At 45.1% G+C, this 24,705-nt stretch overlaps 1 protein-coding gene across 9 annotated transcripts in view; it reads right to left on the bottom strand.

Annotated features, from left to right (window-relative positions):
• Window positions 1-24,705, bottom strand: part of LOC110489137 (rho guanine nucleotide exchange factor 9) — a 94,435-nt gene that overhangs the window by 69,551 nt on the left and 179 nt on the right. For 7 of the 9 annotated variants that reach the window (XM_036943319.1, XM_036943317.1, XM_036943315.1 and 4 more), the window contains exons 2-5: window positions 18,802-20,721; window positions 14,531-14,866; window positions 13,425-13,545; window positions 13,168-13,268 (exon numbers count right to left, since the gene is read on the bottom strand). In XM_036943319.1, coding sequence (XP_036799214.1) covers window positions 13,168-13,268; window positions 13,425-13,545; window positions 14,531-14,866; window positions 18,802-20,583 — 2,340 coding nt within the window. In that variant the 5' untranslated portion in view covers window positions 20,584-20,721. Of the gene's footprint in view, window positions 1-13,167; window positions 13,269-13,424; window positions 13,546-14,530; window positions 14,867-18,801; window positions 20,722-24,528 lie in introns of all 9 variants that reach the window. The other 2 variants (XM_036943316.1, XM_036943322.1) reach the window with 2 other exon arrangements.

A 24,705-nucleotide genomic window follows, 5' to 3' on the forward strand; every position in this document is an offset into this window, starting at 1 on the left:
AGGGGAACTGGACCTCCCCATAGCTGAGCAGAGGGGAACTGGACCTCCCCATAGCTGAGCAGAGGGGAACTGGACCTCCCCATAGCAGAGCAGAGGGGAACTGGATCTCCACATAGCTGAGCAGAGGGGAACTGGACCTCCCCATAGCAGAGCAGAGGGGACCTGGACCTCCACATAGCTGAGCAGAGGGGAACTAGACCTCCCCATAGCAGAGCAGAGGAGAACTGGACCTCCCCATAGCTGAGCAGAGGGGAACTGGACCCCCCCCCCCCCCATAGCAGAGCAGAGGGGACCTGGACCTCCACATAGCTGAGCAGAGGGGAACTGGATCACCACATAGCTGAGCAGAGGGGAACTGGAATTCCACATAGCTGAGCAGAGGGGAACTAGACCTCCCCATAGCTGAGCAGAGGAGAACTGGACCACCCCATAGCTGAGCAGAGGGGAACTGGATCACCACATAGCTGAGCAGAGGGGAACTGGACCTCCACATAGCTGAGCAGAGGGGAACGTGACCTCCCCATAGCTGAGCAGAGGAGAACTGGACCTCCCCATAGCTGAGCAGAGGGGAACTGGATCTCCCCATAGCTGAGCAGAGGGGAACTGGATCTCCCCATAGCTGAGCAGAGGGGAACTGGACCCCCCCCCCCCCCCCCCCCATAGCTGAGCAGAGGGGACCTGGACCTCCACATAGCTGAGCAGAGGGGACCTCTCTAATGGAGAAAGATAACCAACTCAATGGTTATTTTCTTACTGTAAGTCTTGTGCAAAGTTGATGCAATAAACTGTAAGATAATCAGAGGAAGAGAGGATGCCACAACCCCTCATCTCTGTCAGCATTCTGACTTAAAGTATTTGGTGAAAGAAGTGTGGTATATCATCAGTGATGCTTAGTTCTTACCCTTCTGGAAACCCATTGTCTGAGTCTGACTCATACACCTACACTGAGGAATCAAAATACATCTGAAGACAGTGTGTGAGGAAGGAGGGGGTGTGAGGTTTGAAGACTGTGTGTGAGGAAGGAGGGGGTGTGAGGTTTGAAGACTGTGTGTGAGGAAGGAGGGGGTGTGAGGTTTGAAGACTGTGTGTGAGGAAGGAGGGGGTGTGAGGTTTGAAGACTGTGTGTGAGGGTTGAGGAGTGTGTGTGTGTGAAGTTTGAAGAGTGTGTGTGAGGGTTGAGGAGTGTGTGTGAGGTTTGAAGACTGTGTGTGAGGAAGGAGGGGGTGTGAGGTTTGAAGACTGTGTGTGAGGGTTGAGGAGTGTGTGTGTGTGAAGTTTGAAGAGTGTGTGTGAGGGTTGAGGAGTGTGTGTGAGGTTTGAAGACTGTGTGTGAGGAAGGAGGGGGTGTGAGGTTTGAAGACTGTGTGTGAGAGTTGAGGAGTGTGTGTGTGTGAGGTTTGAAGAGTGTGTGTGAGGAAGGAGGGGGTGTGAGGTTTGAAGACTGTGTGTGAGGAAGGAGGGGGTGTGAGGTTTGAAGATTGTGTGTGAGGGTTGAGGAGTGTGTGTGAGGTTTGAAGACTGTGTGTGAGGAAGGAGGGGGTGTGAGGTTTGAAGACTGTGTGTGAGGATTGAGGAGTGTGTGTGAGGTTTTGAAGACTGTGTGTGAGGATTGAGGAGTCTGTGTGAGGTTTCAAGACTGTGTGTGAGGATTGAGGAGTGTGTGTGAGGTTTTGAAGACTGTGTGTGAGGTTTGAAGAGTGTGTGTGAGGTTTGAAGACTGTGTGTGAGGATTGAGGAGTGTGTGTGAGGTTTGAAGACTGTGTGTGAGGATTGAGGAGTGTGTGTGAGGTTTTGAAGACTGTGTGTGAGAATTAAAGACTGTGTGTGAGGTTTGAAGACTGTGTGTGAGGTTTGAAGAGTGTGTGTGAGGTTTGAAGACTGTGTGTGAGGATTGAGGAGTGTGTGTGAGGTTTGAAGACTGTGTGTGAGGATTGAGGAGTGTGTGTGAGGTTTTGAAGACTGTGTGTGAGAATTAAAGACTGTGTGTGAGGTTTGAAGACTGTGTGTGAGGGTTGAAGAGTATGTGAGGTTTTGAAGACTGTGTGTGAGGCTTGAAGAGTGTGTGTGTGTGAGGTTTGAAGAGTGTGTGAGGTTTGAAGAGTGTGTGTGAGGTGAGCGTGATGTTTGAGGTCACAGAGACACATCGCCTGCACAGCTGTGCACTGCGTGATTAAATGAACACGCCTGAGTAGAGAAGTAATGTGTGTGTTCTCCCTCATCTGTGAGTCCTGCTGTGCTCTCTGTGTGCTAACTGCTGACTCATGTAGCTCATAATGAGTCAAGTTGTGTAATGTGATTTAGACCAGCTCAGGATGGCCTAAAGTGACTTGGCCACTGTTACCCTCTACTGATGCTGCTGGCCACTGTTACCCTCTACTGATGCTGCTGGCCACTGTTACCCTGTACTGACGCTGCTGGCCACTGTTACCCTATACTGATGCTGCTGGCCATTGTAAACCTCTACTGATGCTGCTGGCCACTGTTAACCTGTACTGATGCTGCTGGCCATTAGTTACCCTCTACTGATGCTGCTGGCCACTGTTACCATCTACTGATGCTGTTGGCCACTGTTACACTCTACTGATGCTGCTGGCCACTTTTACCCTGTACTGATGCTGCTGGCCACTGTTACCCTGTACTGATGCTGCTGGCCACTGTTACACTCTACTGATGCTGCTGGCCACTGTTACCCTCTACTGATGCTGCTGGCCACTGTTACCCTCTACTGATGCTGCTGGCCACTGTTACACTGTACTGATGCTGCTGGCCACTGTTACCCTGTACTGATGCTGCTGGCCACTGTTACACTCTACTGATGCTGCTGGCCACTGTTACCCTCTACTGATGCTGCTGGCCACTGTTACCCTCTACTGATGCTGCTGGCCACTGTTACACTGTACTGATGCTGCTGGCCACTGTTACCCTCTACTGATGCTGCTGGCCACTGTTACCCTGTACTGATGCTGCTGGCCACTGTTACCCTGTACTGATGCTGCTGGCCAGTTCAGCCAGTGATACTATGATAGTCTGATGGGAGAGCTTTAGGCTTCAGGCTTTAGGCAGAGCAGCAGCAACAGATAATACTACCGTTATTAATACTACTGTTATTCACTGTTATTAATATGAGAGGAAATGAGAGGAGATGGGAGGAGATGAGAGGAGGGGTAAGAGGAGGAGGGGAGAGAAGAGGAGAGGGGAGACAAGGGAGGAGAGGGGAGAGAGGGGAGAGGAAAGGAGAACTGAGGTGAAGAAAGGAAAGAGGAGGGAGGGAGATGAGAGGGGGAAGAGATGAGAAGATAAGACAAAAGAAGAAGACTAGGAGTGTATTGAAAGGAAAAGTGAGGCGTCAGCATTAGCAGCTAATCCACTGCAGTCAGGAAGCTCTCTCTGTCTCCCTGTGGCCTGTGGGCTTCACTAGTCTGACTGGAAATTGGGGAGCTAGACACACACCCCTGTGCTTCAAAGCATGATAACACCAACCCACTAATTCATGAGAATAGAGCAGCAGTACTGTTGTACCACACGTGGCGTTATCTCTCTGGCCATTAACAAACACATCTCTCACTGTCCTATATCTCTCTGGCCATTAACAAACACATCTCTCACTGTCCTGTATCTCTCTGGCCATTAACAAACACATCTCTCACTGTCCTGTATCTCTCTGGCCATTAACAAACACATCTCTCACTGTCCTGTATCTCTCTGGCATTTAACAAACACACCTCTCACTGTCCTGTGTCTCTCTGGCCCTTAACAAACACATCTCTCACTGTCCTGTATCTCTCTGGCCATTAACAAACACATCTCTCACTGTCCTGTATCTCTCTGGCCATTAACAAACACACCTCTCACTGTCCTGTATCTCTATGGCCATTAACAAACACACCTCTCACTGTCCTGTATCTCTCTGGCCATTAACAAACACACCTCTCACTGTCCTGTGTCTCTCTGGCCATTAACAAACACATCTCTCGCTGTCCTGTATCTCTCTGGCCATTAACAAACGCATCTCTCATTGTCCTGTATCTCTCTGGCCATTAACAAACACATATCTCACTGTCCTGTATCTCTCTGGCCATTAACAAACACATCTCTCACTGTCCTGTATCTCTCTGGCCATTAACAAACACATCTCTCATTGTCCTGTATCTCTCTGGCCATTAACAAACACATCTCTCACTGTCCTGTATCTCTCTGGCCATTAACAAACACATCTCTCACTGTCCTGTATCTCTCTGGCCATTAACAAACACATCTCTCACTGTCCTGTATCTCTCTGGCCATTAATAAACACATCTCTCACTGTCCTTGTCATGCCCTGGCCTTAGGGATCCTTTATTCTCTATTTTGGTTAGGTCGGGGTGTGACTAGGGTGGGAATTCTAGTTTCTTTATTTCTAGGTTGGTTTGGTATGGTTCCCAATCAGGCAGCTGTCTATCTTTGTCTCTGATTCGGGATCATATTTAGGTAGCCTTTTCCCACTTGTTTGTTGTGGGATCTTGTTTGTGCATAGTTGTCTTGAGCACTGCATAGCTTCACGTTCGTTTTGTTCTTTATTGTTTATTGCCGATTCACGTAATAAAGATGATGAACCCAAACCACGCTGCATTTTGGACCGATTCTTACAACAACGTTCGTGACAGTCCTTTATCTTTCTGGCCACTAACAAACATATCTTACTGTCCTTTATCTCTCTGGCCATTAACAAACATCTCTCACTCTCCACTTATCTCTCTAGCCATTAACAAATACATCTCTCACTCTCTTTTTGAAACACTCTCAATGGTTTATATCGCCATTGAAAAGTAGCCCTGAGGGATGAGAGCCAAAACATAAGACACATAATGAAAACATCTGTCTATCCCTCTCTTTCTCTCTCTCACCCCTCTCTCCATCTCCCCACCTTCTCTTATTCTCTGTATACCCCCCCTCCTCTAAATCTCTCTCTCACCCACACACTGTCTATTTAACTCACACTTAAAAAGGCTTTCTAAAGATAGAATTCTGAAGATAAACAGGAAACACACAGTGTCATGGCAACAGCATGGAACTGACGACAAACACCGTTCAACTCCAGAATGGTTGTGGTGGCAAAATACAGAGTTCGACCTCCAGCTGTGTGTATGAGTGTGTGTGTGTGTCTACCTGCATGAATGCATTTGTGTGTGTTCGCATTTGTGTGTGTGTGTGTGTGTGGGGGGGGGGGTGTGCGTGCGTGCGTACAGCTGCAGCTCATTAACAGTTATACTCTAAGAGATGGAGAGAAAATAGTCTCAACTTCAGTTAAGGTCCCTTGGGGCCCCGTCTTCATCAAAGGGCCTTTCTCTGAGATTCTGGGTCTAGGTCCCAAAGGTGAGACAGATGAGGGAGAGAACAGATAGAGGTGACAGAGAGAACAGAATGAACAGAGAGACAACTGAGAGAGATGACAAAGAACAGTGAGAGAGAGAGAGAGAGAGAGAGAGAGAGAGAGAGAGAGAGAGAGAGAGAGAGAGAGAACAGAGAGATGAGAACAGCGAGAGATGAAAGAGAAAGAACAGAGAGTGATGAGGTAGAGATGAATGAATCTGGGCCCTACGGCAGATGACCAGCTGGATTAAATACATAGGCCACATTTTGAAGGGAGACGGTTGAACTGAACCCTGAAGGGAAACTGTTGAACTGAACCCTGTAGGGAAATTGTTGAACTGAACCCTGAAGAAAAACTGTTGAACTGAACCCTGAAGGGAAACGGTTGAACTGAACCCTGAAGGGAAACTGTTGAACTGAACCCTGAAGGGAAACTGTTGAACTGAACCCTGAAGAAAAACTGTTGAACTGGACCCTGAAGGGAAACGGTTGAACTGGACCCTGAAGGGAAACTGTTGAACTGAACCCTGAAGAAAAACTGTTGAACTGAACCCTGAAAGGAAACTGTTGAACTGAACCCTGAAAGGAAACTGTTGAACTGAACCCTGAAGGGAAACTGTTGAACTGAACCCTGAAGGCAGACTGTTGAACTGAACCCTGAAGGGAAACAGTTGAACTGAACCCTGAAGGAAGACTGTTGAACTGAACCCTGAAGGAAGACTGTTGAACTGAACCCTGAGGGAAGACTGTTTAACTGAACCTTGAAGGAAGACTGTTGAACTGGACCCTGAAGGGAAACTGTTGAACTGATCCCTGAAGGAAGACTGTTGAACTGAACCCTGAAGGAAGACTGTTGAACTGAACCCTGAAGGAAGACTGTTGAACTGAACCCCGAAGGAAGACTGTTGAACTGAACCCTGAAGGAAGACTGTTGAACTGAACCCTGAAGGGAAACTGTTGAACTGAACCCTGAAGGGAAACTGTTGAACTGAACCCTGAAGGGAAACTGTTGAACTGAACCCTGAAGGGAAACTGTTGAACTGAACCCTGAAGGGAAACTGTTGAACTGAACCCTGAAGGAAGACTGTTGAACTGAACCCTGAAGGAAGACTGTTGAACTGAACCCTGAAGGGAAACTGTTGAACTGAACCCTGAAGGGAAACTGTTGAACTGATCCCTGAAGGAAGACTGTTGAACTGAACCCTGAAGGAAGAGTGTTTAACTGGACCCTGAAGGAAGACTGTTGAACTGAAACCTGAAGGAAGACTGCTGAACTGAACCCTGAAGAGAAACGGTTGAACTGAACCCTGAAGGAAGACTGTTGAACTGAACCCTGAAGGAAGACTGTTGAACTGAACCCTGAAGGGAAACTGTTGAACTGAACCCTGAAGGAAGACTGTTGAACTGAACCCTGAAGGAAGAGTGTTTAACTGGACCCTGAAGGAAGACTGTTGAACTGAAACCTGAAGGAAGACTGCTGAACTGAACCCTGAAGAGAAACTGTTGAACCGAACCCTGAAGGAAAACTGTTGAACTGAACCCTGAAGGGAAACTGTTGAACTGAACCCTGAAGGCAGACTGTTGAACTGAACCCTGAAGGGAAACAGTTGAACTGAACCCTGAAGGAAGACTGTTGAACTGAACCCTGAAGGAAGACTGTTGAACTGAACCCTGAGGGAAGACTGTTTAACTGAACCTTAAAGGAAGACTGTTGAACTAGACCCTGAAGGGAAACTGTTGAACTGATCCCTGAAGGAAGACTGTTGAACTGAACCCTGAAGGAAGACTGTTGAACTGAACCCTGAAGGGAAACGGTTGAACTGAACCCTGAAGGAAGACTGTTGAACTGAACCCTGAAGGAAGACTGTTTAACTGAACCCTGAAGGAAGACTGTTGAACTGAACCCTGAAGGGAAACTGTTGAACTGAACCCTGAAGGGAAACTGTTGAACTGAACCCTGAAGGGAAACTGTTGAACTGAACCCTGAAGGGAAACTGTTGAACTGAACCCTGAAGGGAAACTGTTGAACTGAACCCTGAAGGAAGACTGTTGAACTGAACCCTGAAGGGAAACTGTTGAACTGAACCCTGAGGGAAGACTGTTGAACTGAACCCTGAAGGAAGAGTGTTTAACTGAACCCTGAAGGAAGACTGTTGAACTGAACCCTGAGGGAAGACTGTTTAACTGAACCTTGAAGGAAGACTGTTGAACTGGACCCTGAAGGGAAACTGTTGAACTGATCCCTGAAGGAAGACTGTTGAACTGAACCCTGAAGGGAAACTGTTGAACTGAACCCTGAAGGGAAACTGTTGAACTGAACCCTGAAGGGAAACTGTTGAACTGAACCCTGAAGGGAAACTGTTGAACTGAACCCTGAAGGGAAACTGTTGAACTGAACCCTGAAGGAAGACTGTTGAACTGAACCCTGAAGGGAAACTGTTGAACTGAACCCTGAGGGAAGACTGTTGAACTGAACCCTGAAGGAAGAGTGTTTAACTGAACCCTGAAGGAAGACTGTTGAACTGAACCCTGAGGGAAGACTGTTTAACTGAACCTTGAAGGAAGACTGTTGAACTGGACCCTGAAGGGAAACTGTTGAACTGATCCCTGAAGGAAGACTGTTGAACTGAACCCTGAAGGAAGACTGTTTAACTGAACCCTGAAGGAAGACTGTTGAACTGAACCCTGAATGGAAACTGTTGAACTGAACCCTGAAGGGAAACTGTTGAACTGAACCCTGAAGGGAAACTGTTGAACTGAACCCTGAAGGGAAACTGTTGAACTGAACCCTGAAGGGAAACTGTTGAACTGAACCCTGAAGGAAGACTGTTGAACTGAACCCTGAAGGAAGACTGTTGAACTGAACCCTGAAGGGAAACTGTTGAACTGAACCCTGAAGGGAAACTGTTGAACTGATCCCTGAAGGAAGACTGTTGAACTGAACCCTGAAGGAAGACTGTTGAACTGAACCCTGAAGGGAAACTGCTGAACTGAACCCTGAAGGACAACTGTTGAACTGAACCCTGAAGGAAGACTGTTGAACTGAACCCTGAAGGGAAACCGTTGAACTGAACCCTGAAGGGAAACTGTTAAACTGAACCCTGAAGGCAGACTGTTGAACTGAACCCTGAAGGAAGACTGTTGAACTGAACCCTGAAGGGAAACTGTTGAACTGAACCCTGAAGGAAGACTGTTGAACTGAACCCTGAAGGAAGACTGTTGAACTGAACCCTGAAGGAAGACTGTTGAACTGAACCCTGAAGGGAAACTGTTGAACTGAACCCTGAAGGAAGACTGTTGAACTGAACCCTGAAGGAAGACTGTTTAACTGAACCCTGAAGGAAGACTGTTGAACTGAACCCTGAAGGGAAACTGTTGAACTGAACCCTGAAGGAAGACTGTTGAACTGAACCCTGAAGGAAGACTGTTGAACTGAACCCTGAAGGAAGACTGTTGAACTGAACCCTGAAGGGAAACTGTTGAACTGAACCCTGAAGGAAGACTGTTGAACTGAACCCTGAAGGAAGACTGTTTAACTGAACCCTGAAGGAAGACTGTTGAACTGAACCCTGAAGGGAAACTGTTGAACTGAACCCTGAAGGGAAACTGTTGAACTGAACCCTGAAGGGAAACTGTTGAACTGAACCCTGAAGGGAAACTGTTGAACTGAACCCTGAAGGGAAACTGTTGAACTGAACCCTGAAGGAAGACTGTTGAACTGAACCCTGAAGGAAGACTGTTGAACTGAACCCTGAAGGGAAACTGTTGAACTGAACCCTGAAGGAAGACTGTTGAACTGAACCCTGAAGGAAGACTGTTTAACTGAACCCTGAAGGAAGACTGTTGAACTGAACCCTGAAGGGAAACCGTTGAACTGAACCCTGAAGGGAAACTGTTGAACTGAACCCTGAAGGCAGACTGTTGAACTGAACCCTGAAGGAAGACTGTTGAACTGAACCCTGAAGGGAAACTGTTGAACTGAACCCTGAAGGAAGACTGTTGAACTGAACCCTGAAGGAAGACTTTTTAACTGAACCCTGAAAGGAAACTGTTGAACTGAACCCTGAAGGGAAACTGTTGAACTGAACCCTGAAGGGAAACTGTTGAACTGAACCCTGAAGGGAAACTGTTGAACTGAACCCTGAAGGGAAACTGTTGAACTGAACCCTGAAGGGAAACTGTTGAACTGAACCCTGAAGGAAGACTGTTGAACTGAACCCTGAAGGGAAACTGTTGAACTGAACCCTGAGGGAAGACTGTTGAACTGAACCCTGAAGGAAGAGTGTTTAACTGAACCCTGAAGGAAGACTGTTGAACTGAACCCTGAGGGAAGACTGTTTAACTGAACCTTGAAGGAAGACTGTTGAACTGGACCCTGAAGGGAAACTGTTGAACTGATCCCTGAAGGAAGACTGTTGAACTGAACCCTGAAGGGAAACTGTTGAACTGAACCCTGAAGGGAAACTGTTGAACTGAACCCTGAAGGGAAACTGTTGAACTGAACCCTGAAGGGAAACTGTTGAACTGAACCCTGAAGGGAAACTGTTGAACTGAACCCTGAAGGAAGACTGTTGAACTGAACCCTGAAGGGAAACTGTTGAACTGAACCCTGAGGGAAGACTGTTGAAATGAACCCTGAAGGAAGAGTGTTTAACTGAACCCTGAAGGAAGACTGTTGAACTGAACCCTGAGGGAAGACTGTTTAACTGAACCTTGAAGGAAGACTGTTGAACTGGACCCTGAAGGGAAACTGTTGAACTGATCCCTGAAGGAAGACTGTTGAACTGAACCCTGAAGGAAGACTGTTTAACTGAACCCTGAAGGAAGACTGTTGAACTGAACCCTGAATGGAAACTGTTGAACTGAACCCTGAAGGGAAACTGTTGAACTGAACCCTGAAGGGAAACTGTTGAACTGAACCCTGAAGGGAAACTGTTGAACTGAACCCTGAAGGGAAACTGTTGAACTGAACCCTGAAGGAAGACTGTTGAACTGAACCCTGAAGGAAGACTGTTGAACTGAACCCTGAAGGGAAACTGTTGAACTGAACCCTGAAGGGAAACTGTTGAACTGATCCCTGAAGGAAGACTGTTGAACTGAACCCTGAAGGAAGACTGTTGAACTGAACCCTGAAGGGAAACTGCTGAACTGAACCCTGAAGGACAACTGTTGAACTGAACCCTGAAGGAAGACTGTTGAACTGAACCCTGAAGGGAAACCGTTGAACTGAACCCTGAAGGGAAACTGTTAAACTGAACCCTGAAGGCAGACTGTTGAACTGAACCCTGAAGGAAGACTGTTGAACTGAACCCTGAAGGGAAACTGTTGAACTGAACCCTGAAGGAAGACTGTTGAACTGAACCCTGAAGGAAGACTGTTGAACTGAACCCTGAAGGAAGACTGTTGAACTGAACCCTGAAGGGAAACTGTTGAACTGAACCCTGAAGGAAGACTGTTGAACTGAACCCTGAAGGAAGACTGTTTAACTGAACCCTGAAGGAAGACTGTTGAACTGAACCCTGAAGGGAAACTGTTGAACTGAACCCTGAAGGAAGACTGTTGAACTGAACCCTGAAGGAAGACTGTTGAACTGAACCCTGAAGGAAGACTGTTGAACTGAACCCTGAAGGGAAACTGTTGAACTGAACCCTGAAGGAAGACTGTTGAACTGAACCCTGAAGGAAGACTGTTTAACTGAACCCTGAAGGAAGACTGTTGAACTGAACCCTGAAGGGAAACTGTTGAACTGAACCCTGAAGGGAAACTGTTGAACTGAACCCTGAAGGGAAACTGTTGAACTGAACCCTGAAGGGAAACTGTTGAACTGAACCCTGAAGGGAAACTGTTGAACTGAACCCTGAAGGAAGACTGTTGAACTGAACCCTGAAGGAAGACTGTTGAACTGAACCCTGAAGGGAAACTGTTGAACTGAACCCTGAAGGAAGACTGTTGAACTGAACCCTGAAGGAAGACTGTTTAACTGAACCCTGAAGGAAGACTGTTGAACTGAACCCTGAAGGGAAACCGTTGAACTGAACCCTGAAGGGAAACTGTTGAACTGAACCCTGAAGGCAGACTGTTGAACTGAACCCTGAAGGAAGACTGTTGAACTGAACCCTGAAGGGAAACTGTTGAACTGAACCCTGAAGGAAGACTGTTGAACTGAACCCTGAAGGAAGACTTTTTAACTGAACCCTGAAAGGAAACTGTTGAACTGAACCCTGAAGGGAAACTGTTGAACTGAACCCTGAAGGAAGACTGTTGAACTGAACCCTGAAGGGAAACAGTTGAACTGAACCCTGAAGGGAAACTGTTGAACTGAACCCTGAAGGGAAACCGTTGAACTGAACCCTGAAGGCAGACTGTTGAACTGAACCCTGAAGGAAGACTGTTGAACTGAACCCTGAAGGAAGACTGTTGATCTGAACCCTGAGGGAAGACTATTTAACTGAACCTTGAAGGAAGACTGTTGAACTGGACCCTGAAGGGAAACTGTTGAACTGATCCCTGAAGGAAGACTGTTGAACTGAACCCTGAAGGAAGACTGTTGAACTGAACCCTGAAGGGAAACCGTTGAACTGAACCCTGAAGGCAGACTGTTGAACTGAACCATGAAGGGAAACAGTTGAACTGAACCCTGAAGGAAGACTGTTGAACTGAACCCTGAAGGAAGACTGTTGAACTGAACCCTGAAGGAAGACTGTTGAACTGAACCCTGAAGGAAGACTGTTGAACTGAACCCTGAAGGAAGACTGTTGAACTGAACCCTGAAGGAATACTGTTGAACTGAACCCTGAAGGAAGACTGTTGAACTGAACCCTGAAGGAAGACTGTTGAACTGAACCCTGAAGGGAAACAGTTTAACTGAACCCTGAAGGGAAACTGTTGAACTGAATCCTGAAGGAAAACTGTTGAACTGAACCCTGAAGGGAAACAGTTGAACTGAACCCTGAAGGGAAACTGTTGAACTGAACCCTGAAGGAAGACTGTTGAACTGAACCCTGAAGGAAGACTGTTGAACTGAAACCTGAAGGAAGACTGCTGAACTGAACCCTGAAGGAAGACTGTTGAACTGAACCCTGAAGGAAGACTGTTGAACTGAACCCTGAAGGAAGACTGTTGAACTGAACCCTGAAAGGAAACTGTTGAACTGAACCCTGAAGGAAGACTGTTGAACTGAACCCTGAAGGAAGACTGTTGAACTGAACCCTGAAGGAAGACTGTTGAACTGAATTGCAGAGATATTCCCTGAATGTCTCCATCAAACCAGAACCCGGAAGGAAGACTGGGGCAAAACAGACGGCGTTGGCTTAGATTGCTGATAGCATGTAAACTATATTTTGTCTCCAATGTTTATTGAAAACATAAATAAAGTTGCACAATGCGCATTTGTCTCTCAAATACATTGTTACAGTTGTTGATTAGCTAGCTAGCTGGCATATTTTAACCATATTTGCATAGACCTCAGTCAAAACCCCTCAAAACAAGACAGCTCAGAGATTCCAACTAGCTATCTTTCAGTTACTGACCTAATGCTCTTAAGCGCTTGGCTATCTGCCACCACATAGCAGTTTCTTGTCCTTGTTGCTAGCTACCTGGCCATCCAGAATCACAACAACACACAACTTTCTGCCCCTTTGAAGCGCTGACATTGTTTTCATGACGTTGTCAGCTAACCCATCAATAGGGAATAGGGTCCTATTTGAGACGCAGTCAGTGACTTGTGACTGAACATGCTAACAGGCTAACATGCTAACAGGCTAACATGCTAACAGGCTAATATAGTGTGATTATAGGACATGGTAGGCAATGACTCACGATGTTAACTTGTAGTGGACCAGAGCCTGTTCTGAGCAGTCTCCTCCTGCAGCTGCCAGTCTCTCCATCACCAGGACACATTGAGGATGACTGGGAGTCTGCTGTAGTGGACAGACACACAGACAGTTCAACTACCACACACACACACACGCACACGCACACGCACACACACACACACACGCATTCGTACACCAACATGCACATATTGACACAGGCAGGCAGGCACGCACACACATGTGCACACACTCATGTAGTACCTGTGTGTCCCGGAAACAGGGCCAGAGTGGTAAGGCTGCTGGGGGGGAGGGAGTGACACCTCTGAAGAGACACTCTGAGGGGGGGCTCTAAAGGTGATGCCCCCGGGGGACGAGACATGGCCTGGAACACACTGGACAGTTACGCAAGCACACACCCAACGTCTCTCACAACGTCTCTTACAGTACATACAGTACATACAGACCCTCCAAACAACACATCTTCTTTCCTTCTCAGAGTGTAGAACATTTAAACCCAACAGTATATTCTGGTGCATAGGTTCAGAGTGCATGCCGCATACAACCTTGTGATACAATATGAATCATTCCTACCAGTCAGGTGATACAATATGAATCATTCCTACCAGTCAGGTGATACAATATTAATCATTCCTACCAGTCAGGTGATACAATATGAATCATTCCTACCAGTCAGGTGATACAATATGAATAATTCCTACCAGTCAGGTGATACAATATGAATCATTCCTACCAGTCAGGTGATACAATATGAATCATTCCTACCAGTTAGGTGAATCAGTATGAATCATTCCTACCAGTCAGGTGATACAATATGAATCATTCCTACCAGTCAGGTGATACAATATGAATCATTCCTACCAGTCAGGTGAATGAGTCTCCAGGTGAAAAGTTCATATGGTGAGTTATTATAATGAGGGAATAATGTATGGACAGAACGTATGGGAGCGGTGATTCAGAAAATTGGCCACAGACAGAGAAATAGTGAACGAGAGAGACAGCAGAGAGCGAGAGGAGAGAGAGAAATCAAGAGAGCAGAGAAAGAGCAGCTCAAGGAATAGAGGATATATGAATACAGCCTTGTAGAAATGGGTCAGAGCATGTAGCATTGTTGTAGAGTAGGAGGGTATAAATACAGGGTTTGCAATCTCCTCCCATCAAAGCATGCAGCGCGTGTTGTGGTTGATTCATTACTGGTCCTACCAGCTAGGAGGACTACAGCCTATATTTAAATCAGGGTTGGCAGAGACTACTGGTCAGTCTCCACACACACTCCCACTTTCATTCTCTCAGCAGTGGGATAATGTGTGTTTGTTTGTGGGTGTGTGTGTGTGTGTGTGAGGTCTTACTCTGTGACTCTGCGCGGGGTCTGTCTCCACGGTAACAGAGGGCTCTATGACAGAGCATGGTCTGGCCAGACTGCCAGCCTGTCTCCGACCCGGCTGCAAGAGGTGCATCATGGGACCGGGCCTGCGTCTGTGCCGGCACAGAGAGCCCCCTGTGGCCTGCTGAGTAACGGCAAACGCACAGCCCTCTGGGAAGGGACTGCAGACTCGGAGGTCGACCAGTGCTGAGGCGGGACGGGGGCGAGGGCGGGGGGGCTTGGGAGGGGCAGGGGTCTTCACTGGACTAGAATAGGACTGGACTGACCTGGGTCTCCTCAAAACACTGCCTGATAGAGCTCCCTATTCAACCAACCAATCAATTAATTAATCAATTAATCCATCAGTCAATCAATCAATCTGGTTCTAGGTAATAATTCCATCAAACTCCATTCACAACACTGATTTCTATAGTTGGTTTCCATTTTAGTTTCCTTACAGGATAATCCACTGTTAGACCAAGCCCAGTATTACTACAACTCACTGTAGTGCAAGTACAGGAGGGCCTGACATGTCCTGACTCGCTGTGAGAGAGACACCGGAGGGCAGATGAGATGAGTAATCTGAACGGTGCGAGGAGAAGGAGGTGTGTGTGAAGCTGCAGTTACGGTGGGGGCAGTCACACACACAAACACACACACACACACACACACACACACACACAAACACACACACTGTTTTCTGTTGTACATATTTGCTCTACCACGCCTGATTTTACTAATTGATGGCTTTAAATTAGTTGACTGGCTGTGGCTGGAATAGAATACACGTGTGGAATGTCTAAGGGATCCCTGAGGACTGGGTTGGGAACCACTTTTAGAACTAAATTCCCATGTTTTTTTAGGACAAGATTTGCTGGTGTGTTTCTGTGTGACAGGAAGGGGCAGGAAGGACAGACTACTGTGGTCTAACTAACACCTCTGACTCTACTTCCTCCTCCAGCCAACAGATGGGGCAAAAGAATACCCACAACATGCTCTCTGTACATTACCCTCTCTAACAGAGAGAGACCTATAATCTACTTATTCAATGTTGTACAGTACAAGTAACTGTTATGAGACTTGCATAAAGCATTTAGATGATTTCTGTTTTTAAAAAGCAAAAGAATGATGATGTTTAACAACGTTAGAAAGGTTAACAATAAGACAAAGTTGTAATGTAATAGTATTGTAATAGCTACATAATGACAGGATCTGATAACGACGTAGAATGAATGAATGATTTGATAGGACTGAATAAAATGAGGTGGTGACTTACAATAACACATTTTTATCATTAACAGGCACAGATTACAAATAACTATTTGAATTCCTCACTGAATTGATTTGCAGTCCCTTACAAAAATGTTTGTGGCAAATTGTGGCAAAATTGCAGCAAACAAAATAGTGTGTCACAAAATCCTGCCAGAAGTTTGCAAATGTTTGCCAGTGGTGAATCTGTGGTAAACCTTTGGCAACACTAATATTTATTGCAACTAGTGGCAAACAGTTCGTCAGAGGTTTATTTCCGTCAAGATTCTATTTGAATCTATGGCAAACCTGTGGCAACAATATTTATTGCCAGCAGTTGCAAACAGTTTACTGGAAGCCATTTCTGGTGAACACATGACTTCCAAGACCGCTGGAAGGACAGTAAAAAATTGCAATCAAGGGGTTTCTAAAAATGTGTTGAAATATGGAAACCAAACTAGCTACCTACCAGTGAGTGAAATGATTAATTAAACATCCTAATAAACTTTAAAATTGGGTTAGTTAATTGATGACTAGTTAGCAATGTTATATTTTATGGGATAGAGTGAAACACATTTTATTGATACCAGTTTCAATCTGTCAGCGTCACTGACTGGCTAGCGCTTAGCTAGCTAACATTAGCTATCATAATATTGCACAATTAATGTGATCACTAGCTAGCTAACTAATGATTTGCCTAAACAATTACATTTTTCGGTGAATACGTTGATGTCTTATTATATCAATATGCATTTCAATATGCTAGTATCACTGTTCAGTAGCAATGTTTGCTAGCACAACAACTAAGGTAGCAACAATATGAGCTGACTTGACATCCAAGCCAGACTTCACTTTTGCAGGTGGATACCCTTCCCCTACCTGTGGTGTTGGAAGAGGCTGTATTGGTAGAAGGATAAATCAACACCCTGGGAAGATGCTTGTGGTGCACTCGATCATAACACTTTATTTGAGTATATCATCTTCAATCTTGATGAGGTAAGTAAATGCATGTAGTATTCTCAGAATTGTAGGCCATACATTCATTCTTTGTAACAATTAGAACTTTCATTGCTTTAAACTAGTAGCTAGCTCATCTTCATCATGTGTTCCATCTCTGTTTCTTGAAGCAATCAGTTACAAGACAAAAAGACAGACTGAGGCCTTCAATCAAGGACAAAGAAATACGCATGAACCAGGTCAAGGATGGCTTTGAGATGTAAGTTAACAATCATTCATTTTGGAACATTAATATGAATTGCCATATTAGGCATAACTCAATTTTATGTTTATTTTCTTCCACCCAAGCCTTATATACCTGAGTCAAGAAGAAGAGACAACTAGTAGTCCCCAGTCTAGATTGAAAATCATAATTAGTTGATAAGTTTGAATCAGTTGTGTTGAGACTTGGCTGAAGAAATATTTTGTATACTGTGGCTCTCTTTGAACAGTTGGTCACATATTAAAAGCTAAGTCCCAGTTTGTGCATGCTACATCGTTTGTATATACAGTGGCTTGCGAAAGTATTCACCCCCTTGGCATTTTTCCTATTTTGTTGCCATACAACCTTGAACCTTGAATTAAAATTTATTTATTTTTGTGTGTGTGTGTGGGGGGGGGGGGGGGGGGGGGGGGGGGGGGTTGTATCATTTGATTTACACAACATGCCTACCACTTTGAAGATGTAAAATATTTTATATTGTGAAACAAACAAGTAATTGGTTGCACCAGATCTTATTTAGGAGCTTCATAGCACCACTTTTCCGTTTGTATTTTTTTTGCATTTTTTTTTAACAAGTTATTTTTTTAATTTCACTTCACCAATTTGGACTATTTTGTGTATGTCCCTTACATGAAATCCAAATAAAAATCTATTTACATTACAGGTTGTAATGCAGCAAAATAGAAAAAACGCCAAGGGGGATGAATACTTTTGCAAGGCACTGTACACTGTATAGCAATAATATACAAGCAGAAACATAATGTTTCCTTGCTGAAAAATATATAGAAAAGCCCTTTTCAGTGAGAAGCATAGCAACATCAAGGCAGCTTTGTAACAGATGACCCTGTTTTCCAAAGGCAAACCTGCCCATTAGCCACTGAATCAACGTCTTAAGATGCCAACATATAAAGTGTTAAATTGTTTTCAGTATCCTAATGTTGTTTTTGTTGTGTGTTTTCTGATTGTTTCAGTTCATGTTTTCAACAAGCTTTGTTCGAAGGACTTCGACAGGGCCGCATCTCCAAAGTTCACTCGAAAAGGCAATAGTTCTGAACTGGGTGTGATTTCGTTTTTGTTGTTTAAATTATTTACATTTTGTTAATTTACTTTTAAACCTCCATTGGTTGAATGCTATTGCTCAATTAACACTTGGCTCATGTAAATTCTGTAGTTGCCCCTTTAAACATCCTCAATGTCCCCATAGTGTTCACATTTCTCTCTTGGTAATGCAGCTACATAAAAATATTAAATACATTTTTTTTTTTGGGGGGGGGGAATATCCAGTCTTTGCTCTTTTCTTCATTAGCCTGCTGATCATTTCAATTTGGATTGGATGTATTTATATATGTTAACACATGGTGTTTAGTATGTTTAGTACTGTATGTTTAGTTTAGTTATCTCTGTGAGAAGCAAGTTCATTTACAGTTTTATGTGAGTGGGTTTATGTAGATATAACATTTCAATGTTGTTAACACACAGTCACCAAAAACGGGATCTAATTTGTATATTATATATTATATATGTATATATATATTCATACTGAGTTTTCAGAAAATTTGCAGCAAACAGTAGAATGTTAGCCATATGTTTCCCAGAATTGTTTGCCAGAAGTTTACAAGTCGCCGCAACAGTTTACCACAAAACTAATTTGCATGTGAAAATATGAGCTTGCCACAAATCTACAGCAAATTGGCCAAAGGTTTGCTACAACTGTTTTCCAGAAACCTGTTTTTTTCAATAAGGGGTGTTGAACATAAAACAGTTTTCATGTTTATCATCAACATACTCACCTTAAATACTTCCTGGTGGCAGTTTCCTGCTGGCTCCCTAGTGGCTACGGTCTCTTCTTCCCGTAACTTTGATTGGCCGTTTGGAAGGTGTGTCTGATCCGAGACAGGTAGAGCATCCTCGGAATCCAGATAATTTCCTGAGTGTCGCTCTCTTCCCTCTCTTTCTCTGTCTTCCACTGTAGACAGACATTCTAAGTGGTCTCTGTCTCCCACTGTCTCTTTCTGAGTCTCTCTCTCCAGCCTTGAGTGTGGCACGTGATTCTCTACTGTGGCTACAGAGGTGTGCGGTGTCTGTCTCTCTGTCTGTCTGACTGGCTGGCTCTCTGTCTGTTTGTCTGTCTGTCTGGCCGTTTCCAATGAGCTCACACACACCAGGCCGTTAACGCTTGGTGAGTCCGGACTCACCCTCCAGGCCTTCAGCACCACTCGAGGAGACCGTCTGCCTATCAGAGGAGTGGGTGAGGCAGGGTCACAAGAAGGGGAGCGAGGGGGGTGAGGGGTTAGGGGTGAGGCGGGTGTTGGGGGACACTCTGGATGGTCCTCACTGCGGAGGGTCAGGGACACACTGTGGACGTAGTCCCCCAGACGCTGCCCTGCTCTGGGGGAGTCCAGTGGCGTCCGCTCCGCCCCCCCCTCTGGAGGAGAGAAGGAGTGAGAAGACATCCGCCATTTTCTAGCCGTCTCTGCAACGTTGCTGAAGAACTTAATCAGACCCCCAAAATGTCCACCTTTGCTGTCAGAGTGTTTTGGAGCAGCTGGCTGAAAATCCCGGATGCTCTCGAAGTCCACCGAGCCGTAGTCAGAGTCCATGGTCTTGTCCAGTGTGTGTAGCTCTGAGTCAAAACTCCTCTCTGAGTAGGCCGGGTTCCCCTTCCCCAGGACAGAGATCTTCCTCAGGTAACTCCACACGTCAGCTCTCTTAGACCTCCTCCCACCCAGCGGGGCCTTGGGGCCGCCCCTCACACTCTGCTCCTCACACACTTCTGCTGAGGTAGTGTTACAGTTAGAGGAGTGATTGGACTGCGCCTGAGCCTGGACCTGAGATCTCTTGGTGTAGGGGACTCTCTCTGTGGGCTTAGAGCCGTTCTGGGTAGCAGGCTCCACTAGCGAGGGAAGATGGTGTCTGTCCAGGGTAGCTGTCAGATCCATGTCATCAAATGAGCAGTCGAACTCGGCGGTGTGTCCGGCATACGAGTGCCTCTTGGCGTAGTGGCGGAGTGTGCTCCTACCGGGATGCAGGGCGGGTGAGGGGAGGAAGTCCCGGCAGAATGAGTCGTCCTCCGTCTCTCCATCTCTGAACTTAGTGCTGGACCTAGACATCTTACCCACCCTCCCCTTGAAGACACCCGGAGAGCGGAGCTTCTTGATGGAGCGGACCTTGTCAGCGAAGGACAGTTTAGGGATAAAGGCCTCCTCTCCAGGGAGGATCATGGAGTGAGGTCTTCTGTTATCCAGTTCTGAAGCCGCTTTTCGCCGGGTCAAGATCTTCCAGATGCCTCCTGTAGCTCTTGGTCTACGGTTGACATCCGGGTGCTCCATCCCAGGGGTCTGAGGGGGTGCCTGGGTCTCTGCCTGTCTATCCCCATCCCCCTGCCACTGTCCCTGGGCTTGGCCTGGACCCTGACCCTCTTCTTGACTCTCTCCCTGTCCCTCTCCCTTCCCAGTCTCCTGGATAGATACAGTGCCGGTCTCATTCTGCACATCCAGAGACACGTTGAAGACTTTATTGACGAACCCGTTGGGGTCACTGCTGTGGGAGGCGGGGCTGTCCGTGTGTTCCATCCTCTCTCATCTCATCCTACTACAGCTAAGTCAGCTATCAGCTCTGTCAGCTATCAGCTACGTCAGCTATCAGCTACGTCAGCTATCAGCTACGTCAGCTATCAGCTCCAGACCGCATCATCTCTTTCACCCACACACCTGGAGAGAGAAAACACACAGCACAGCAATTTGTCAGCTCTCTTATAGTCACACAAACAATTCAATTAAAATCAATGAAAGAACCTTGTATTTATCTCTGAGGGGCAATACGTGCCCTGTTTTTATCTCTGAAGGTCAATTAGAACCATGAATTTATCTTCGAGGGGCAATTTGAACCCTGTATTCATCTCAGAGGGGCAATAACAAAACTGTTGTTATTGTACAAAGTTTGGAGACGTTGCTTGAGTTCAGCCAAATAAACCCTTCATTCATATTATGTCACACAGACCTGACCACACATCAGATTTAGATGCCCCACAAGACAAGATACAGGTACAGCATAGATACAGTACAGATACAGTACAGGTACAGGTACAGGTACAGATACAGTACAGGTACAGTACAGATACAGTACAGATACAGTACAGATACAGTACAGGTACAGGTAACAGATACAGTACAGGTACAGTACAGATACAGTACAGTTACAGGTACAGGTACAGTACAGATACAGTACAGGTACAGATACAGATACAGTACAGGTACAGTACAGATACAGTACAGGTACAGATGCAGATACAGGTACAGGTACAGGTACAGTACAGATACAGTACAGGTACAGGTACAGGTACAGATACAGTACAGGTACAGTACAGATACAGGTACAGTACAGATACAGTACAGGTACAGGTACAGATACAGTACAGGTTCAGTACAAATACAGTACAGTTACAGGTACAGGTACAGTACAGATACAGTACATGTACAGATACAGTACAGGTACAGGTACAGTACAGGTACAGATGCAGATACAGTACAGGTACAGGTACAGATACAGGTACAGATACAGTACAGGTACAGATACAGGTACAGATCCAGTACAGGTACAGATACAGGTACAGATACAGTACAGATACAGTACATGTACAGATACAGGTACAGGTACAGATACAGTACAGGTACAGATACATGTACAGGTACAGATACATGTACAGATACAGATACAGTACAGGTACAGATACAGATACAGGCACAGATACAGGTACAGATACAGTACAGGTACAGATACAGGTACAGGTATAGTACAGGTACAGATACAGTACAGGTACAGGTGCAAATACAGGTACAGGTACAGATACAGATAGAGGCACAGGTACAGGTACAGATACAGATACAGTACAGGTACAGTACTGGTACAGGTACAGGTACAGATACAGTACAGTACAGGTACAGGTACAGATACAGGTACAGATACAGATTCAGTACAGGTACAGTAGAGGTAGAGGTACAGATACAGATACAGTACTGGTACAGGTACAGATACAGATACAGTACAGGTTCAGTACTGGTACAGATACAGATACAGTACAGATACAGTACTGGTACAGGTACAGTACAGATATAGTACAGGTACAGTACAGGTACAGGTACAGATACAGGTACAGTACTGGTACATGTACAGGTACAGATACAGTACAGGTACAGATACAGATACAGTACAGGTACAGGTACAGATACAGATACAGATACAGTACAGGTACAGTACTGGTACAGATACAGATACAGTACAGATACAGTACTGGTACAGGTACAGTACAGATATAGTACAGGTACAGTACTGGTAAAGATACAGTACAGATACAGTACAGGTACAGATACAGATACAGTACAGGTACAGTACAGGTACAGATACAGTACAGATACAGTACTGGTACAGGTACATATACAGATACAGTACAGGTACAGTACTGGTACAGATACAGATACAGATACAGACACAGGTGCAGGTACAGGTACAGGTACAGATACAGTACAGGTACAGGTACAGATACAGTACAGGTACAGTACAGATATAGTACAGGTACAGTACAGGTACAGATACAGTACAGGCACAGTACAGATACAGTACAGGTACAGTACTGGTACAGGTACAGATACAGATAGACACAGGTACAGGTACAGATACAGTACAGGTACAGTACAGATATAGTACAGGTACAGTACAGGTACAGATACAGTACAGTTACAGTACTGGTACAGGTACAGGTACAGTACAGATACAGTACAGGTACAGTACAGGTACAGATACAGTACAGGTACAGTACAGGTACAGATACAGTACAGGTACAGTACAGATATAGTACAGGTACAGTACAGGTACAGCTACAGTACAGGTACAGTACTGGTACAGTACAGATACAGTACAGGTACAGTACTGGTACAGGTACAGGTACAGATACAGATAGACACAGGTACAGGTACAGATACAGTACAGGTACAGTACAGATACAGTACAGGTACAGGTACAGTACAGATACAGTACAGGTACAGTACAGGTACAGATACAGTACAGGTACAGTACAGGTACAGATACAGTACAGGTACAGTACAGATATAGTACAGGTACAGTACAGATACAGATACAGTACAGGTACAGTACTGGTACAGGTACAGGTACAGTACAGATACAGATACAGTACAGGTACAGATAGAGATACAGTGCAGGTACAGATACAGATATAGTACAGGTACAGTACAGGTACAGTACTGGTACAGTACAGATTGCTGTTTGTGTAATACTGGTGCATAAAGAGTGCAGTTCAAAAAGCTATGCTTGCATCCTAAATGGCAGTATATTCCCTATAGTGCACTACTTGTGACCAGGGCTCAAAAGCAGTGCCCTATATAGGCAATATGGTGCCATTTGGGTGCAGACCCTATCTTTCATCACTTGTAACACATGACTTAACATAGTGGTCATGGTCTTACATGAAACATTCTATAAAGGCATGCATGACTGACACATTTTTTGGGGGTATTTGAAATGAGCTGATGTAGGGTGACTTGAAATAAGTGAATCTTTCATCGTGTGTGCAGTACAGTGGTCCCTTTAAAGTGAGTCAGCATTATTTAAACATCCACCCTCATACCCCTCTATACCCTCACGAGCCACATTAGCCCAAGTAATTATACAGAATACAGCAGCACACACCAGGATCCCGCGTTGCCATGGAAACCGAGCCCTACGGAGGTGGTGGTGATGTGTGTGTGCAGCACCAACTTGTGTGTGCGTTTATATCAAACGACAGATCCCCTTCATCTGAGGAGGATGACTGAGAGCTAGGCCCAGCCTCCATTCACTTTCTGTTCCACGTATTAATGCACTATCCTTGCCCAGGTCATTTGAGAATGGACTATGCCCTATTAGCCAACATTATGTGGACAACAGACCCCCCCACAAGAGTAGTTAGGAATACATGTAGCTAGATGCAGTATTGTAAACTAATGTAAGAGGTATGGTTACATGTAGTTAGATACAGTATTATAAACTAATCTAAGAGATATTTATAATTATAATTACATATAGGCCCATACAACCCTATAAACTAGAACAGGTGTAATTTATTCAATATCACTAGGATTAAAATAGGCTCTTATCAAAGATGAATAAAATGGAAAAAAATATATGTCAACACGACATTTTAAATGTGAATAGTTTGCCTCACGTTATGTTTATTTATTGTTTTGAATAGGCCTATACAAACGTGAAAGTAAACTGAAAGTGTGTAGCCGAAGAATAAATCATGATAGGTAACGGTAAGAATCGGATATAGACAATCTTTAGAACGGTTGAGAAATGTTTAGTTTTTTTCCCTCATCGAAGTAATTTAACCGACCCATTTAACTACAACCGTCCGATAATTCGTTACAGTAGCCTATAGCCTCTATGGCAATTTATTGACGATAACAGACGTAACAAGTGAGAAACGTTTACGAACATACGTTTACAAAACTGTTGTAACCTACCAACTTGGTTTCGAAGTTGAAACTCCTCGATACATATCAAACTTCTGGACAAAACGTCATCTTCGAAACAGCTACGGTAAGTAGGGTACAAAAACAGCAGTTGACTTCCCACCCGGTAAACTTTTTGTATCTATGAGTAACGCTGAAATTATGCTGTGGCGAGTTATACGTCTTTTG

The sequence above is a fragment of the Oncorhynchus mykiss genome, chromosome 14, assembly GCF_013265735.2.
Source record: "Oncorhynchus mykiss isolate Arlee chromosome 14, USDA_OmykA_1.1, whole genome shotgun sequence".
NCBI lineage: Eukaryota > Metazoa > Chordata > Actinopteri > Salmoniformes > Salmonidae > Oncorhynchus > Oncorhynchus mykiss.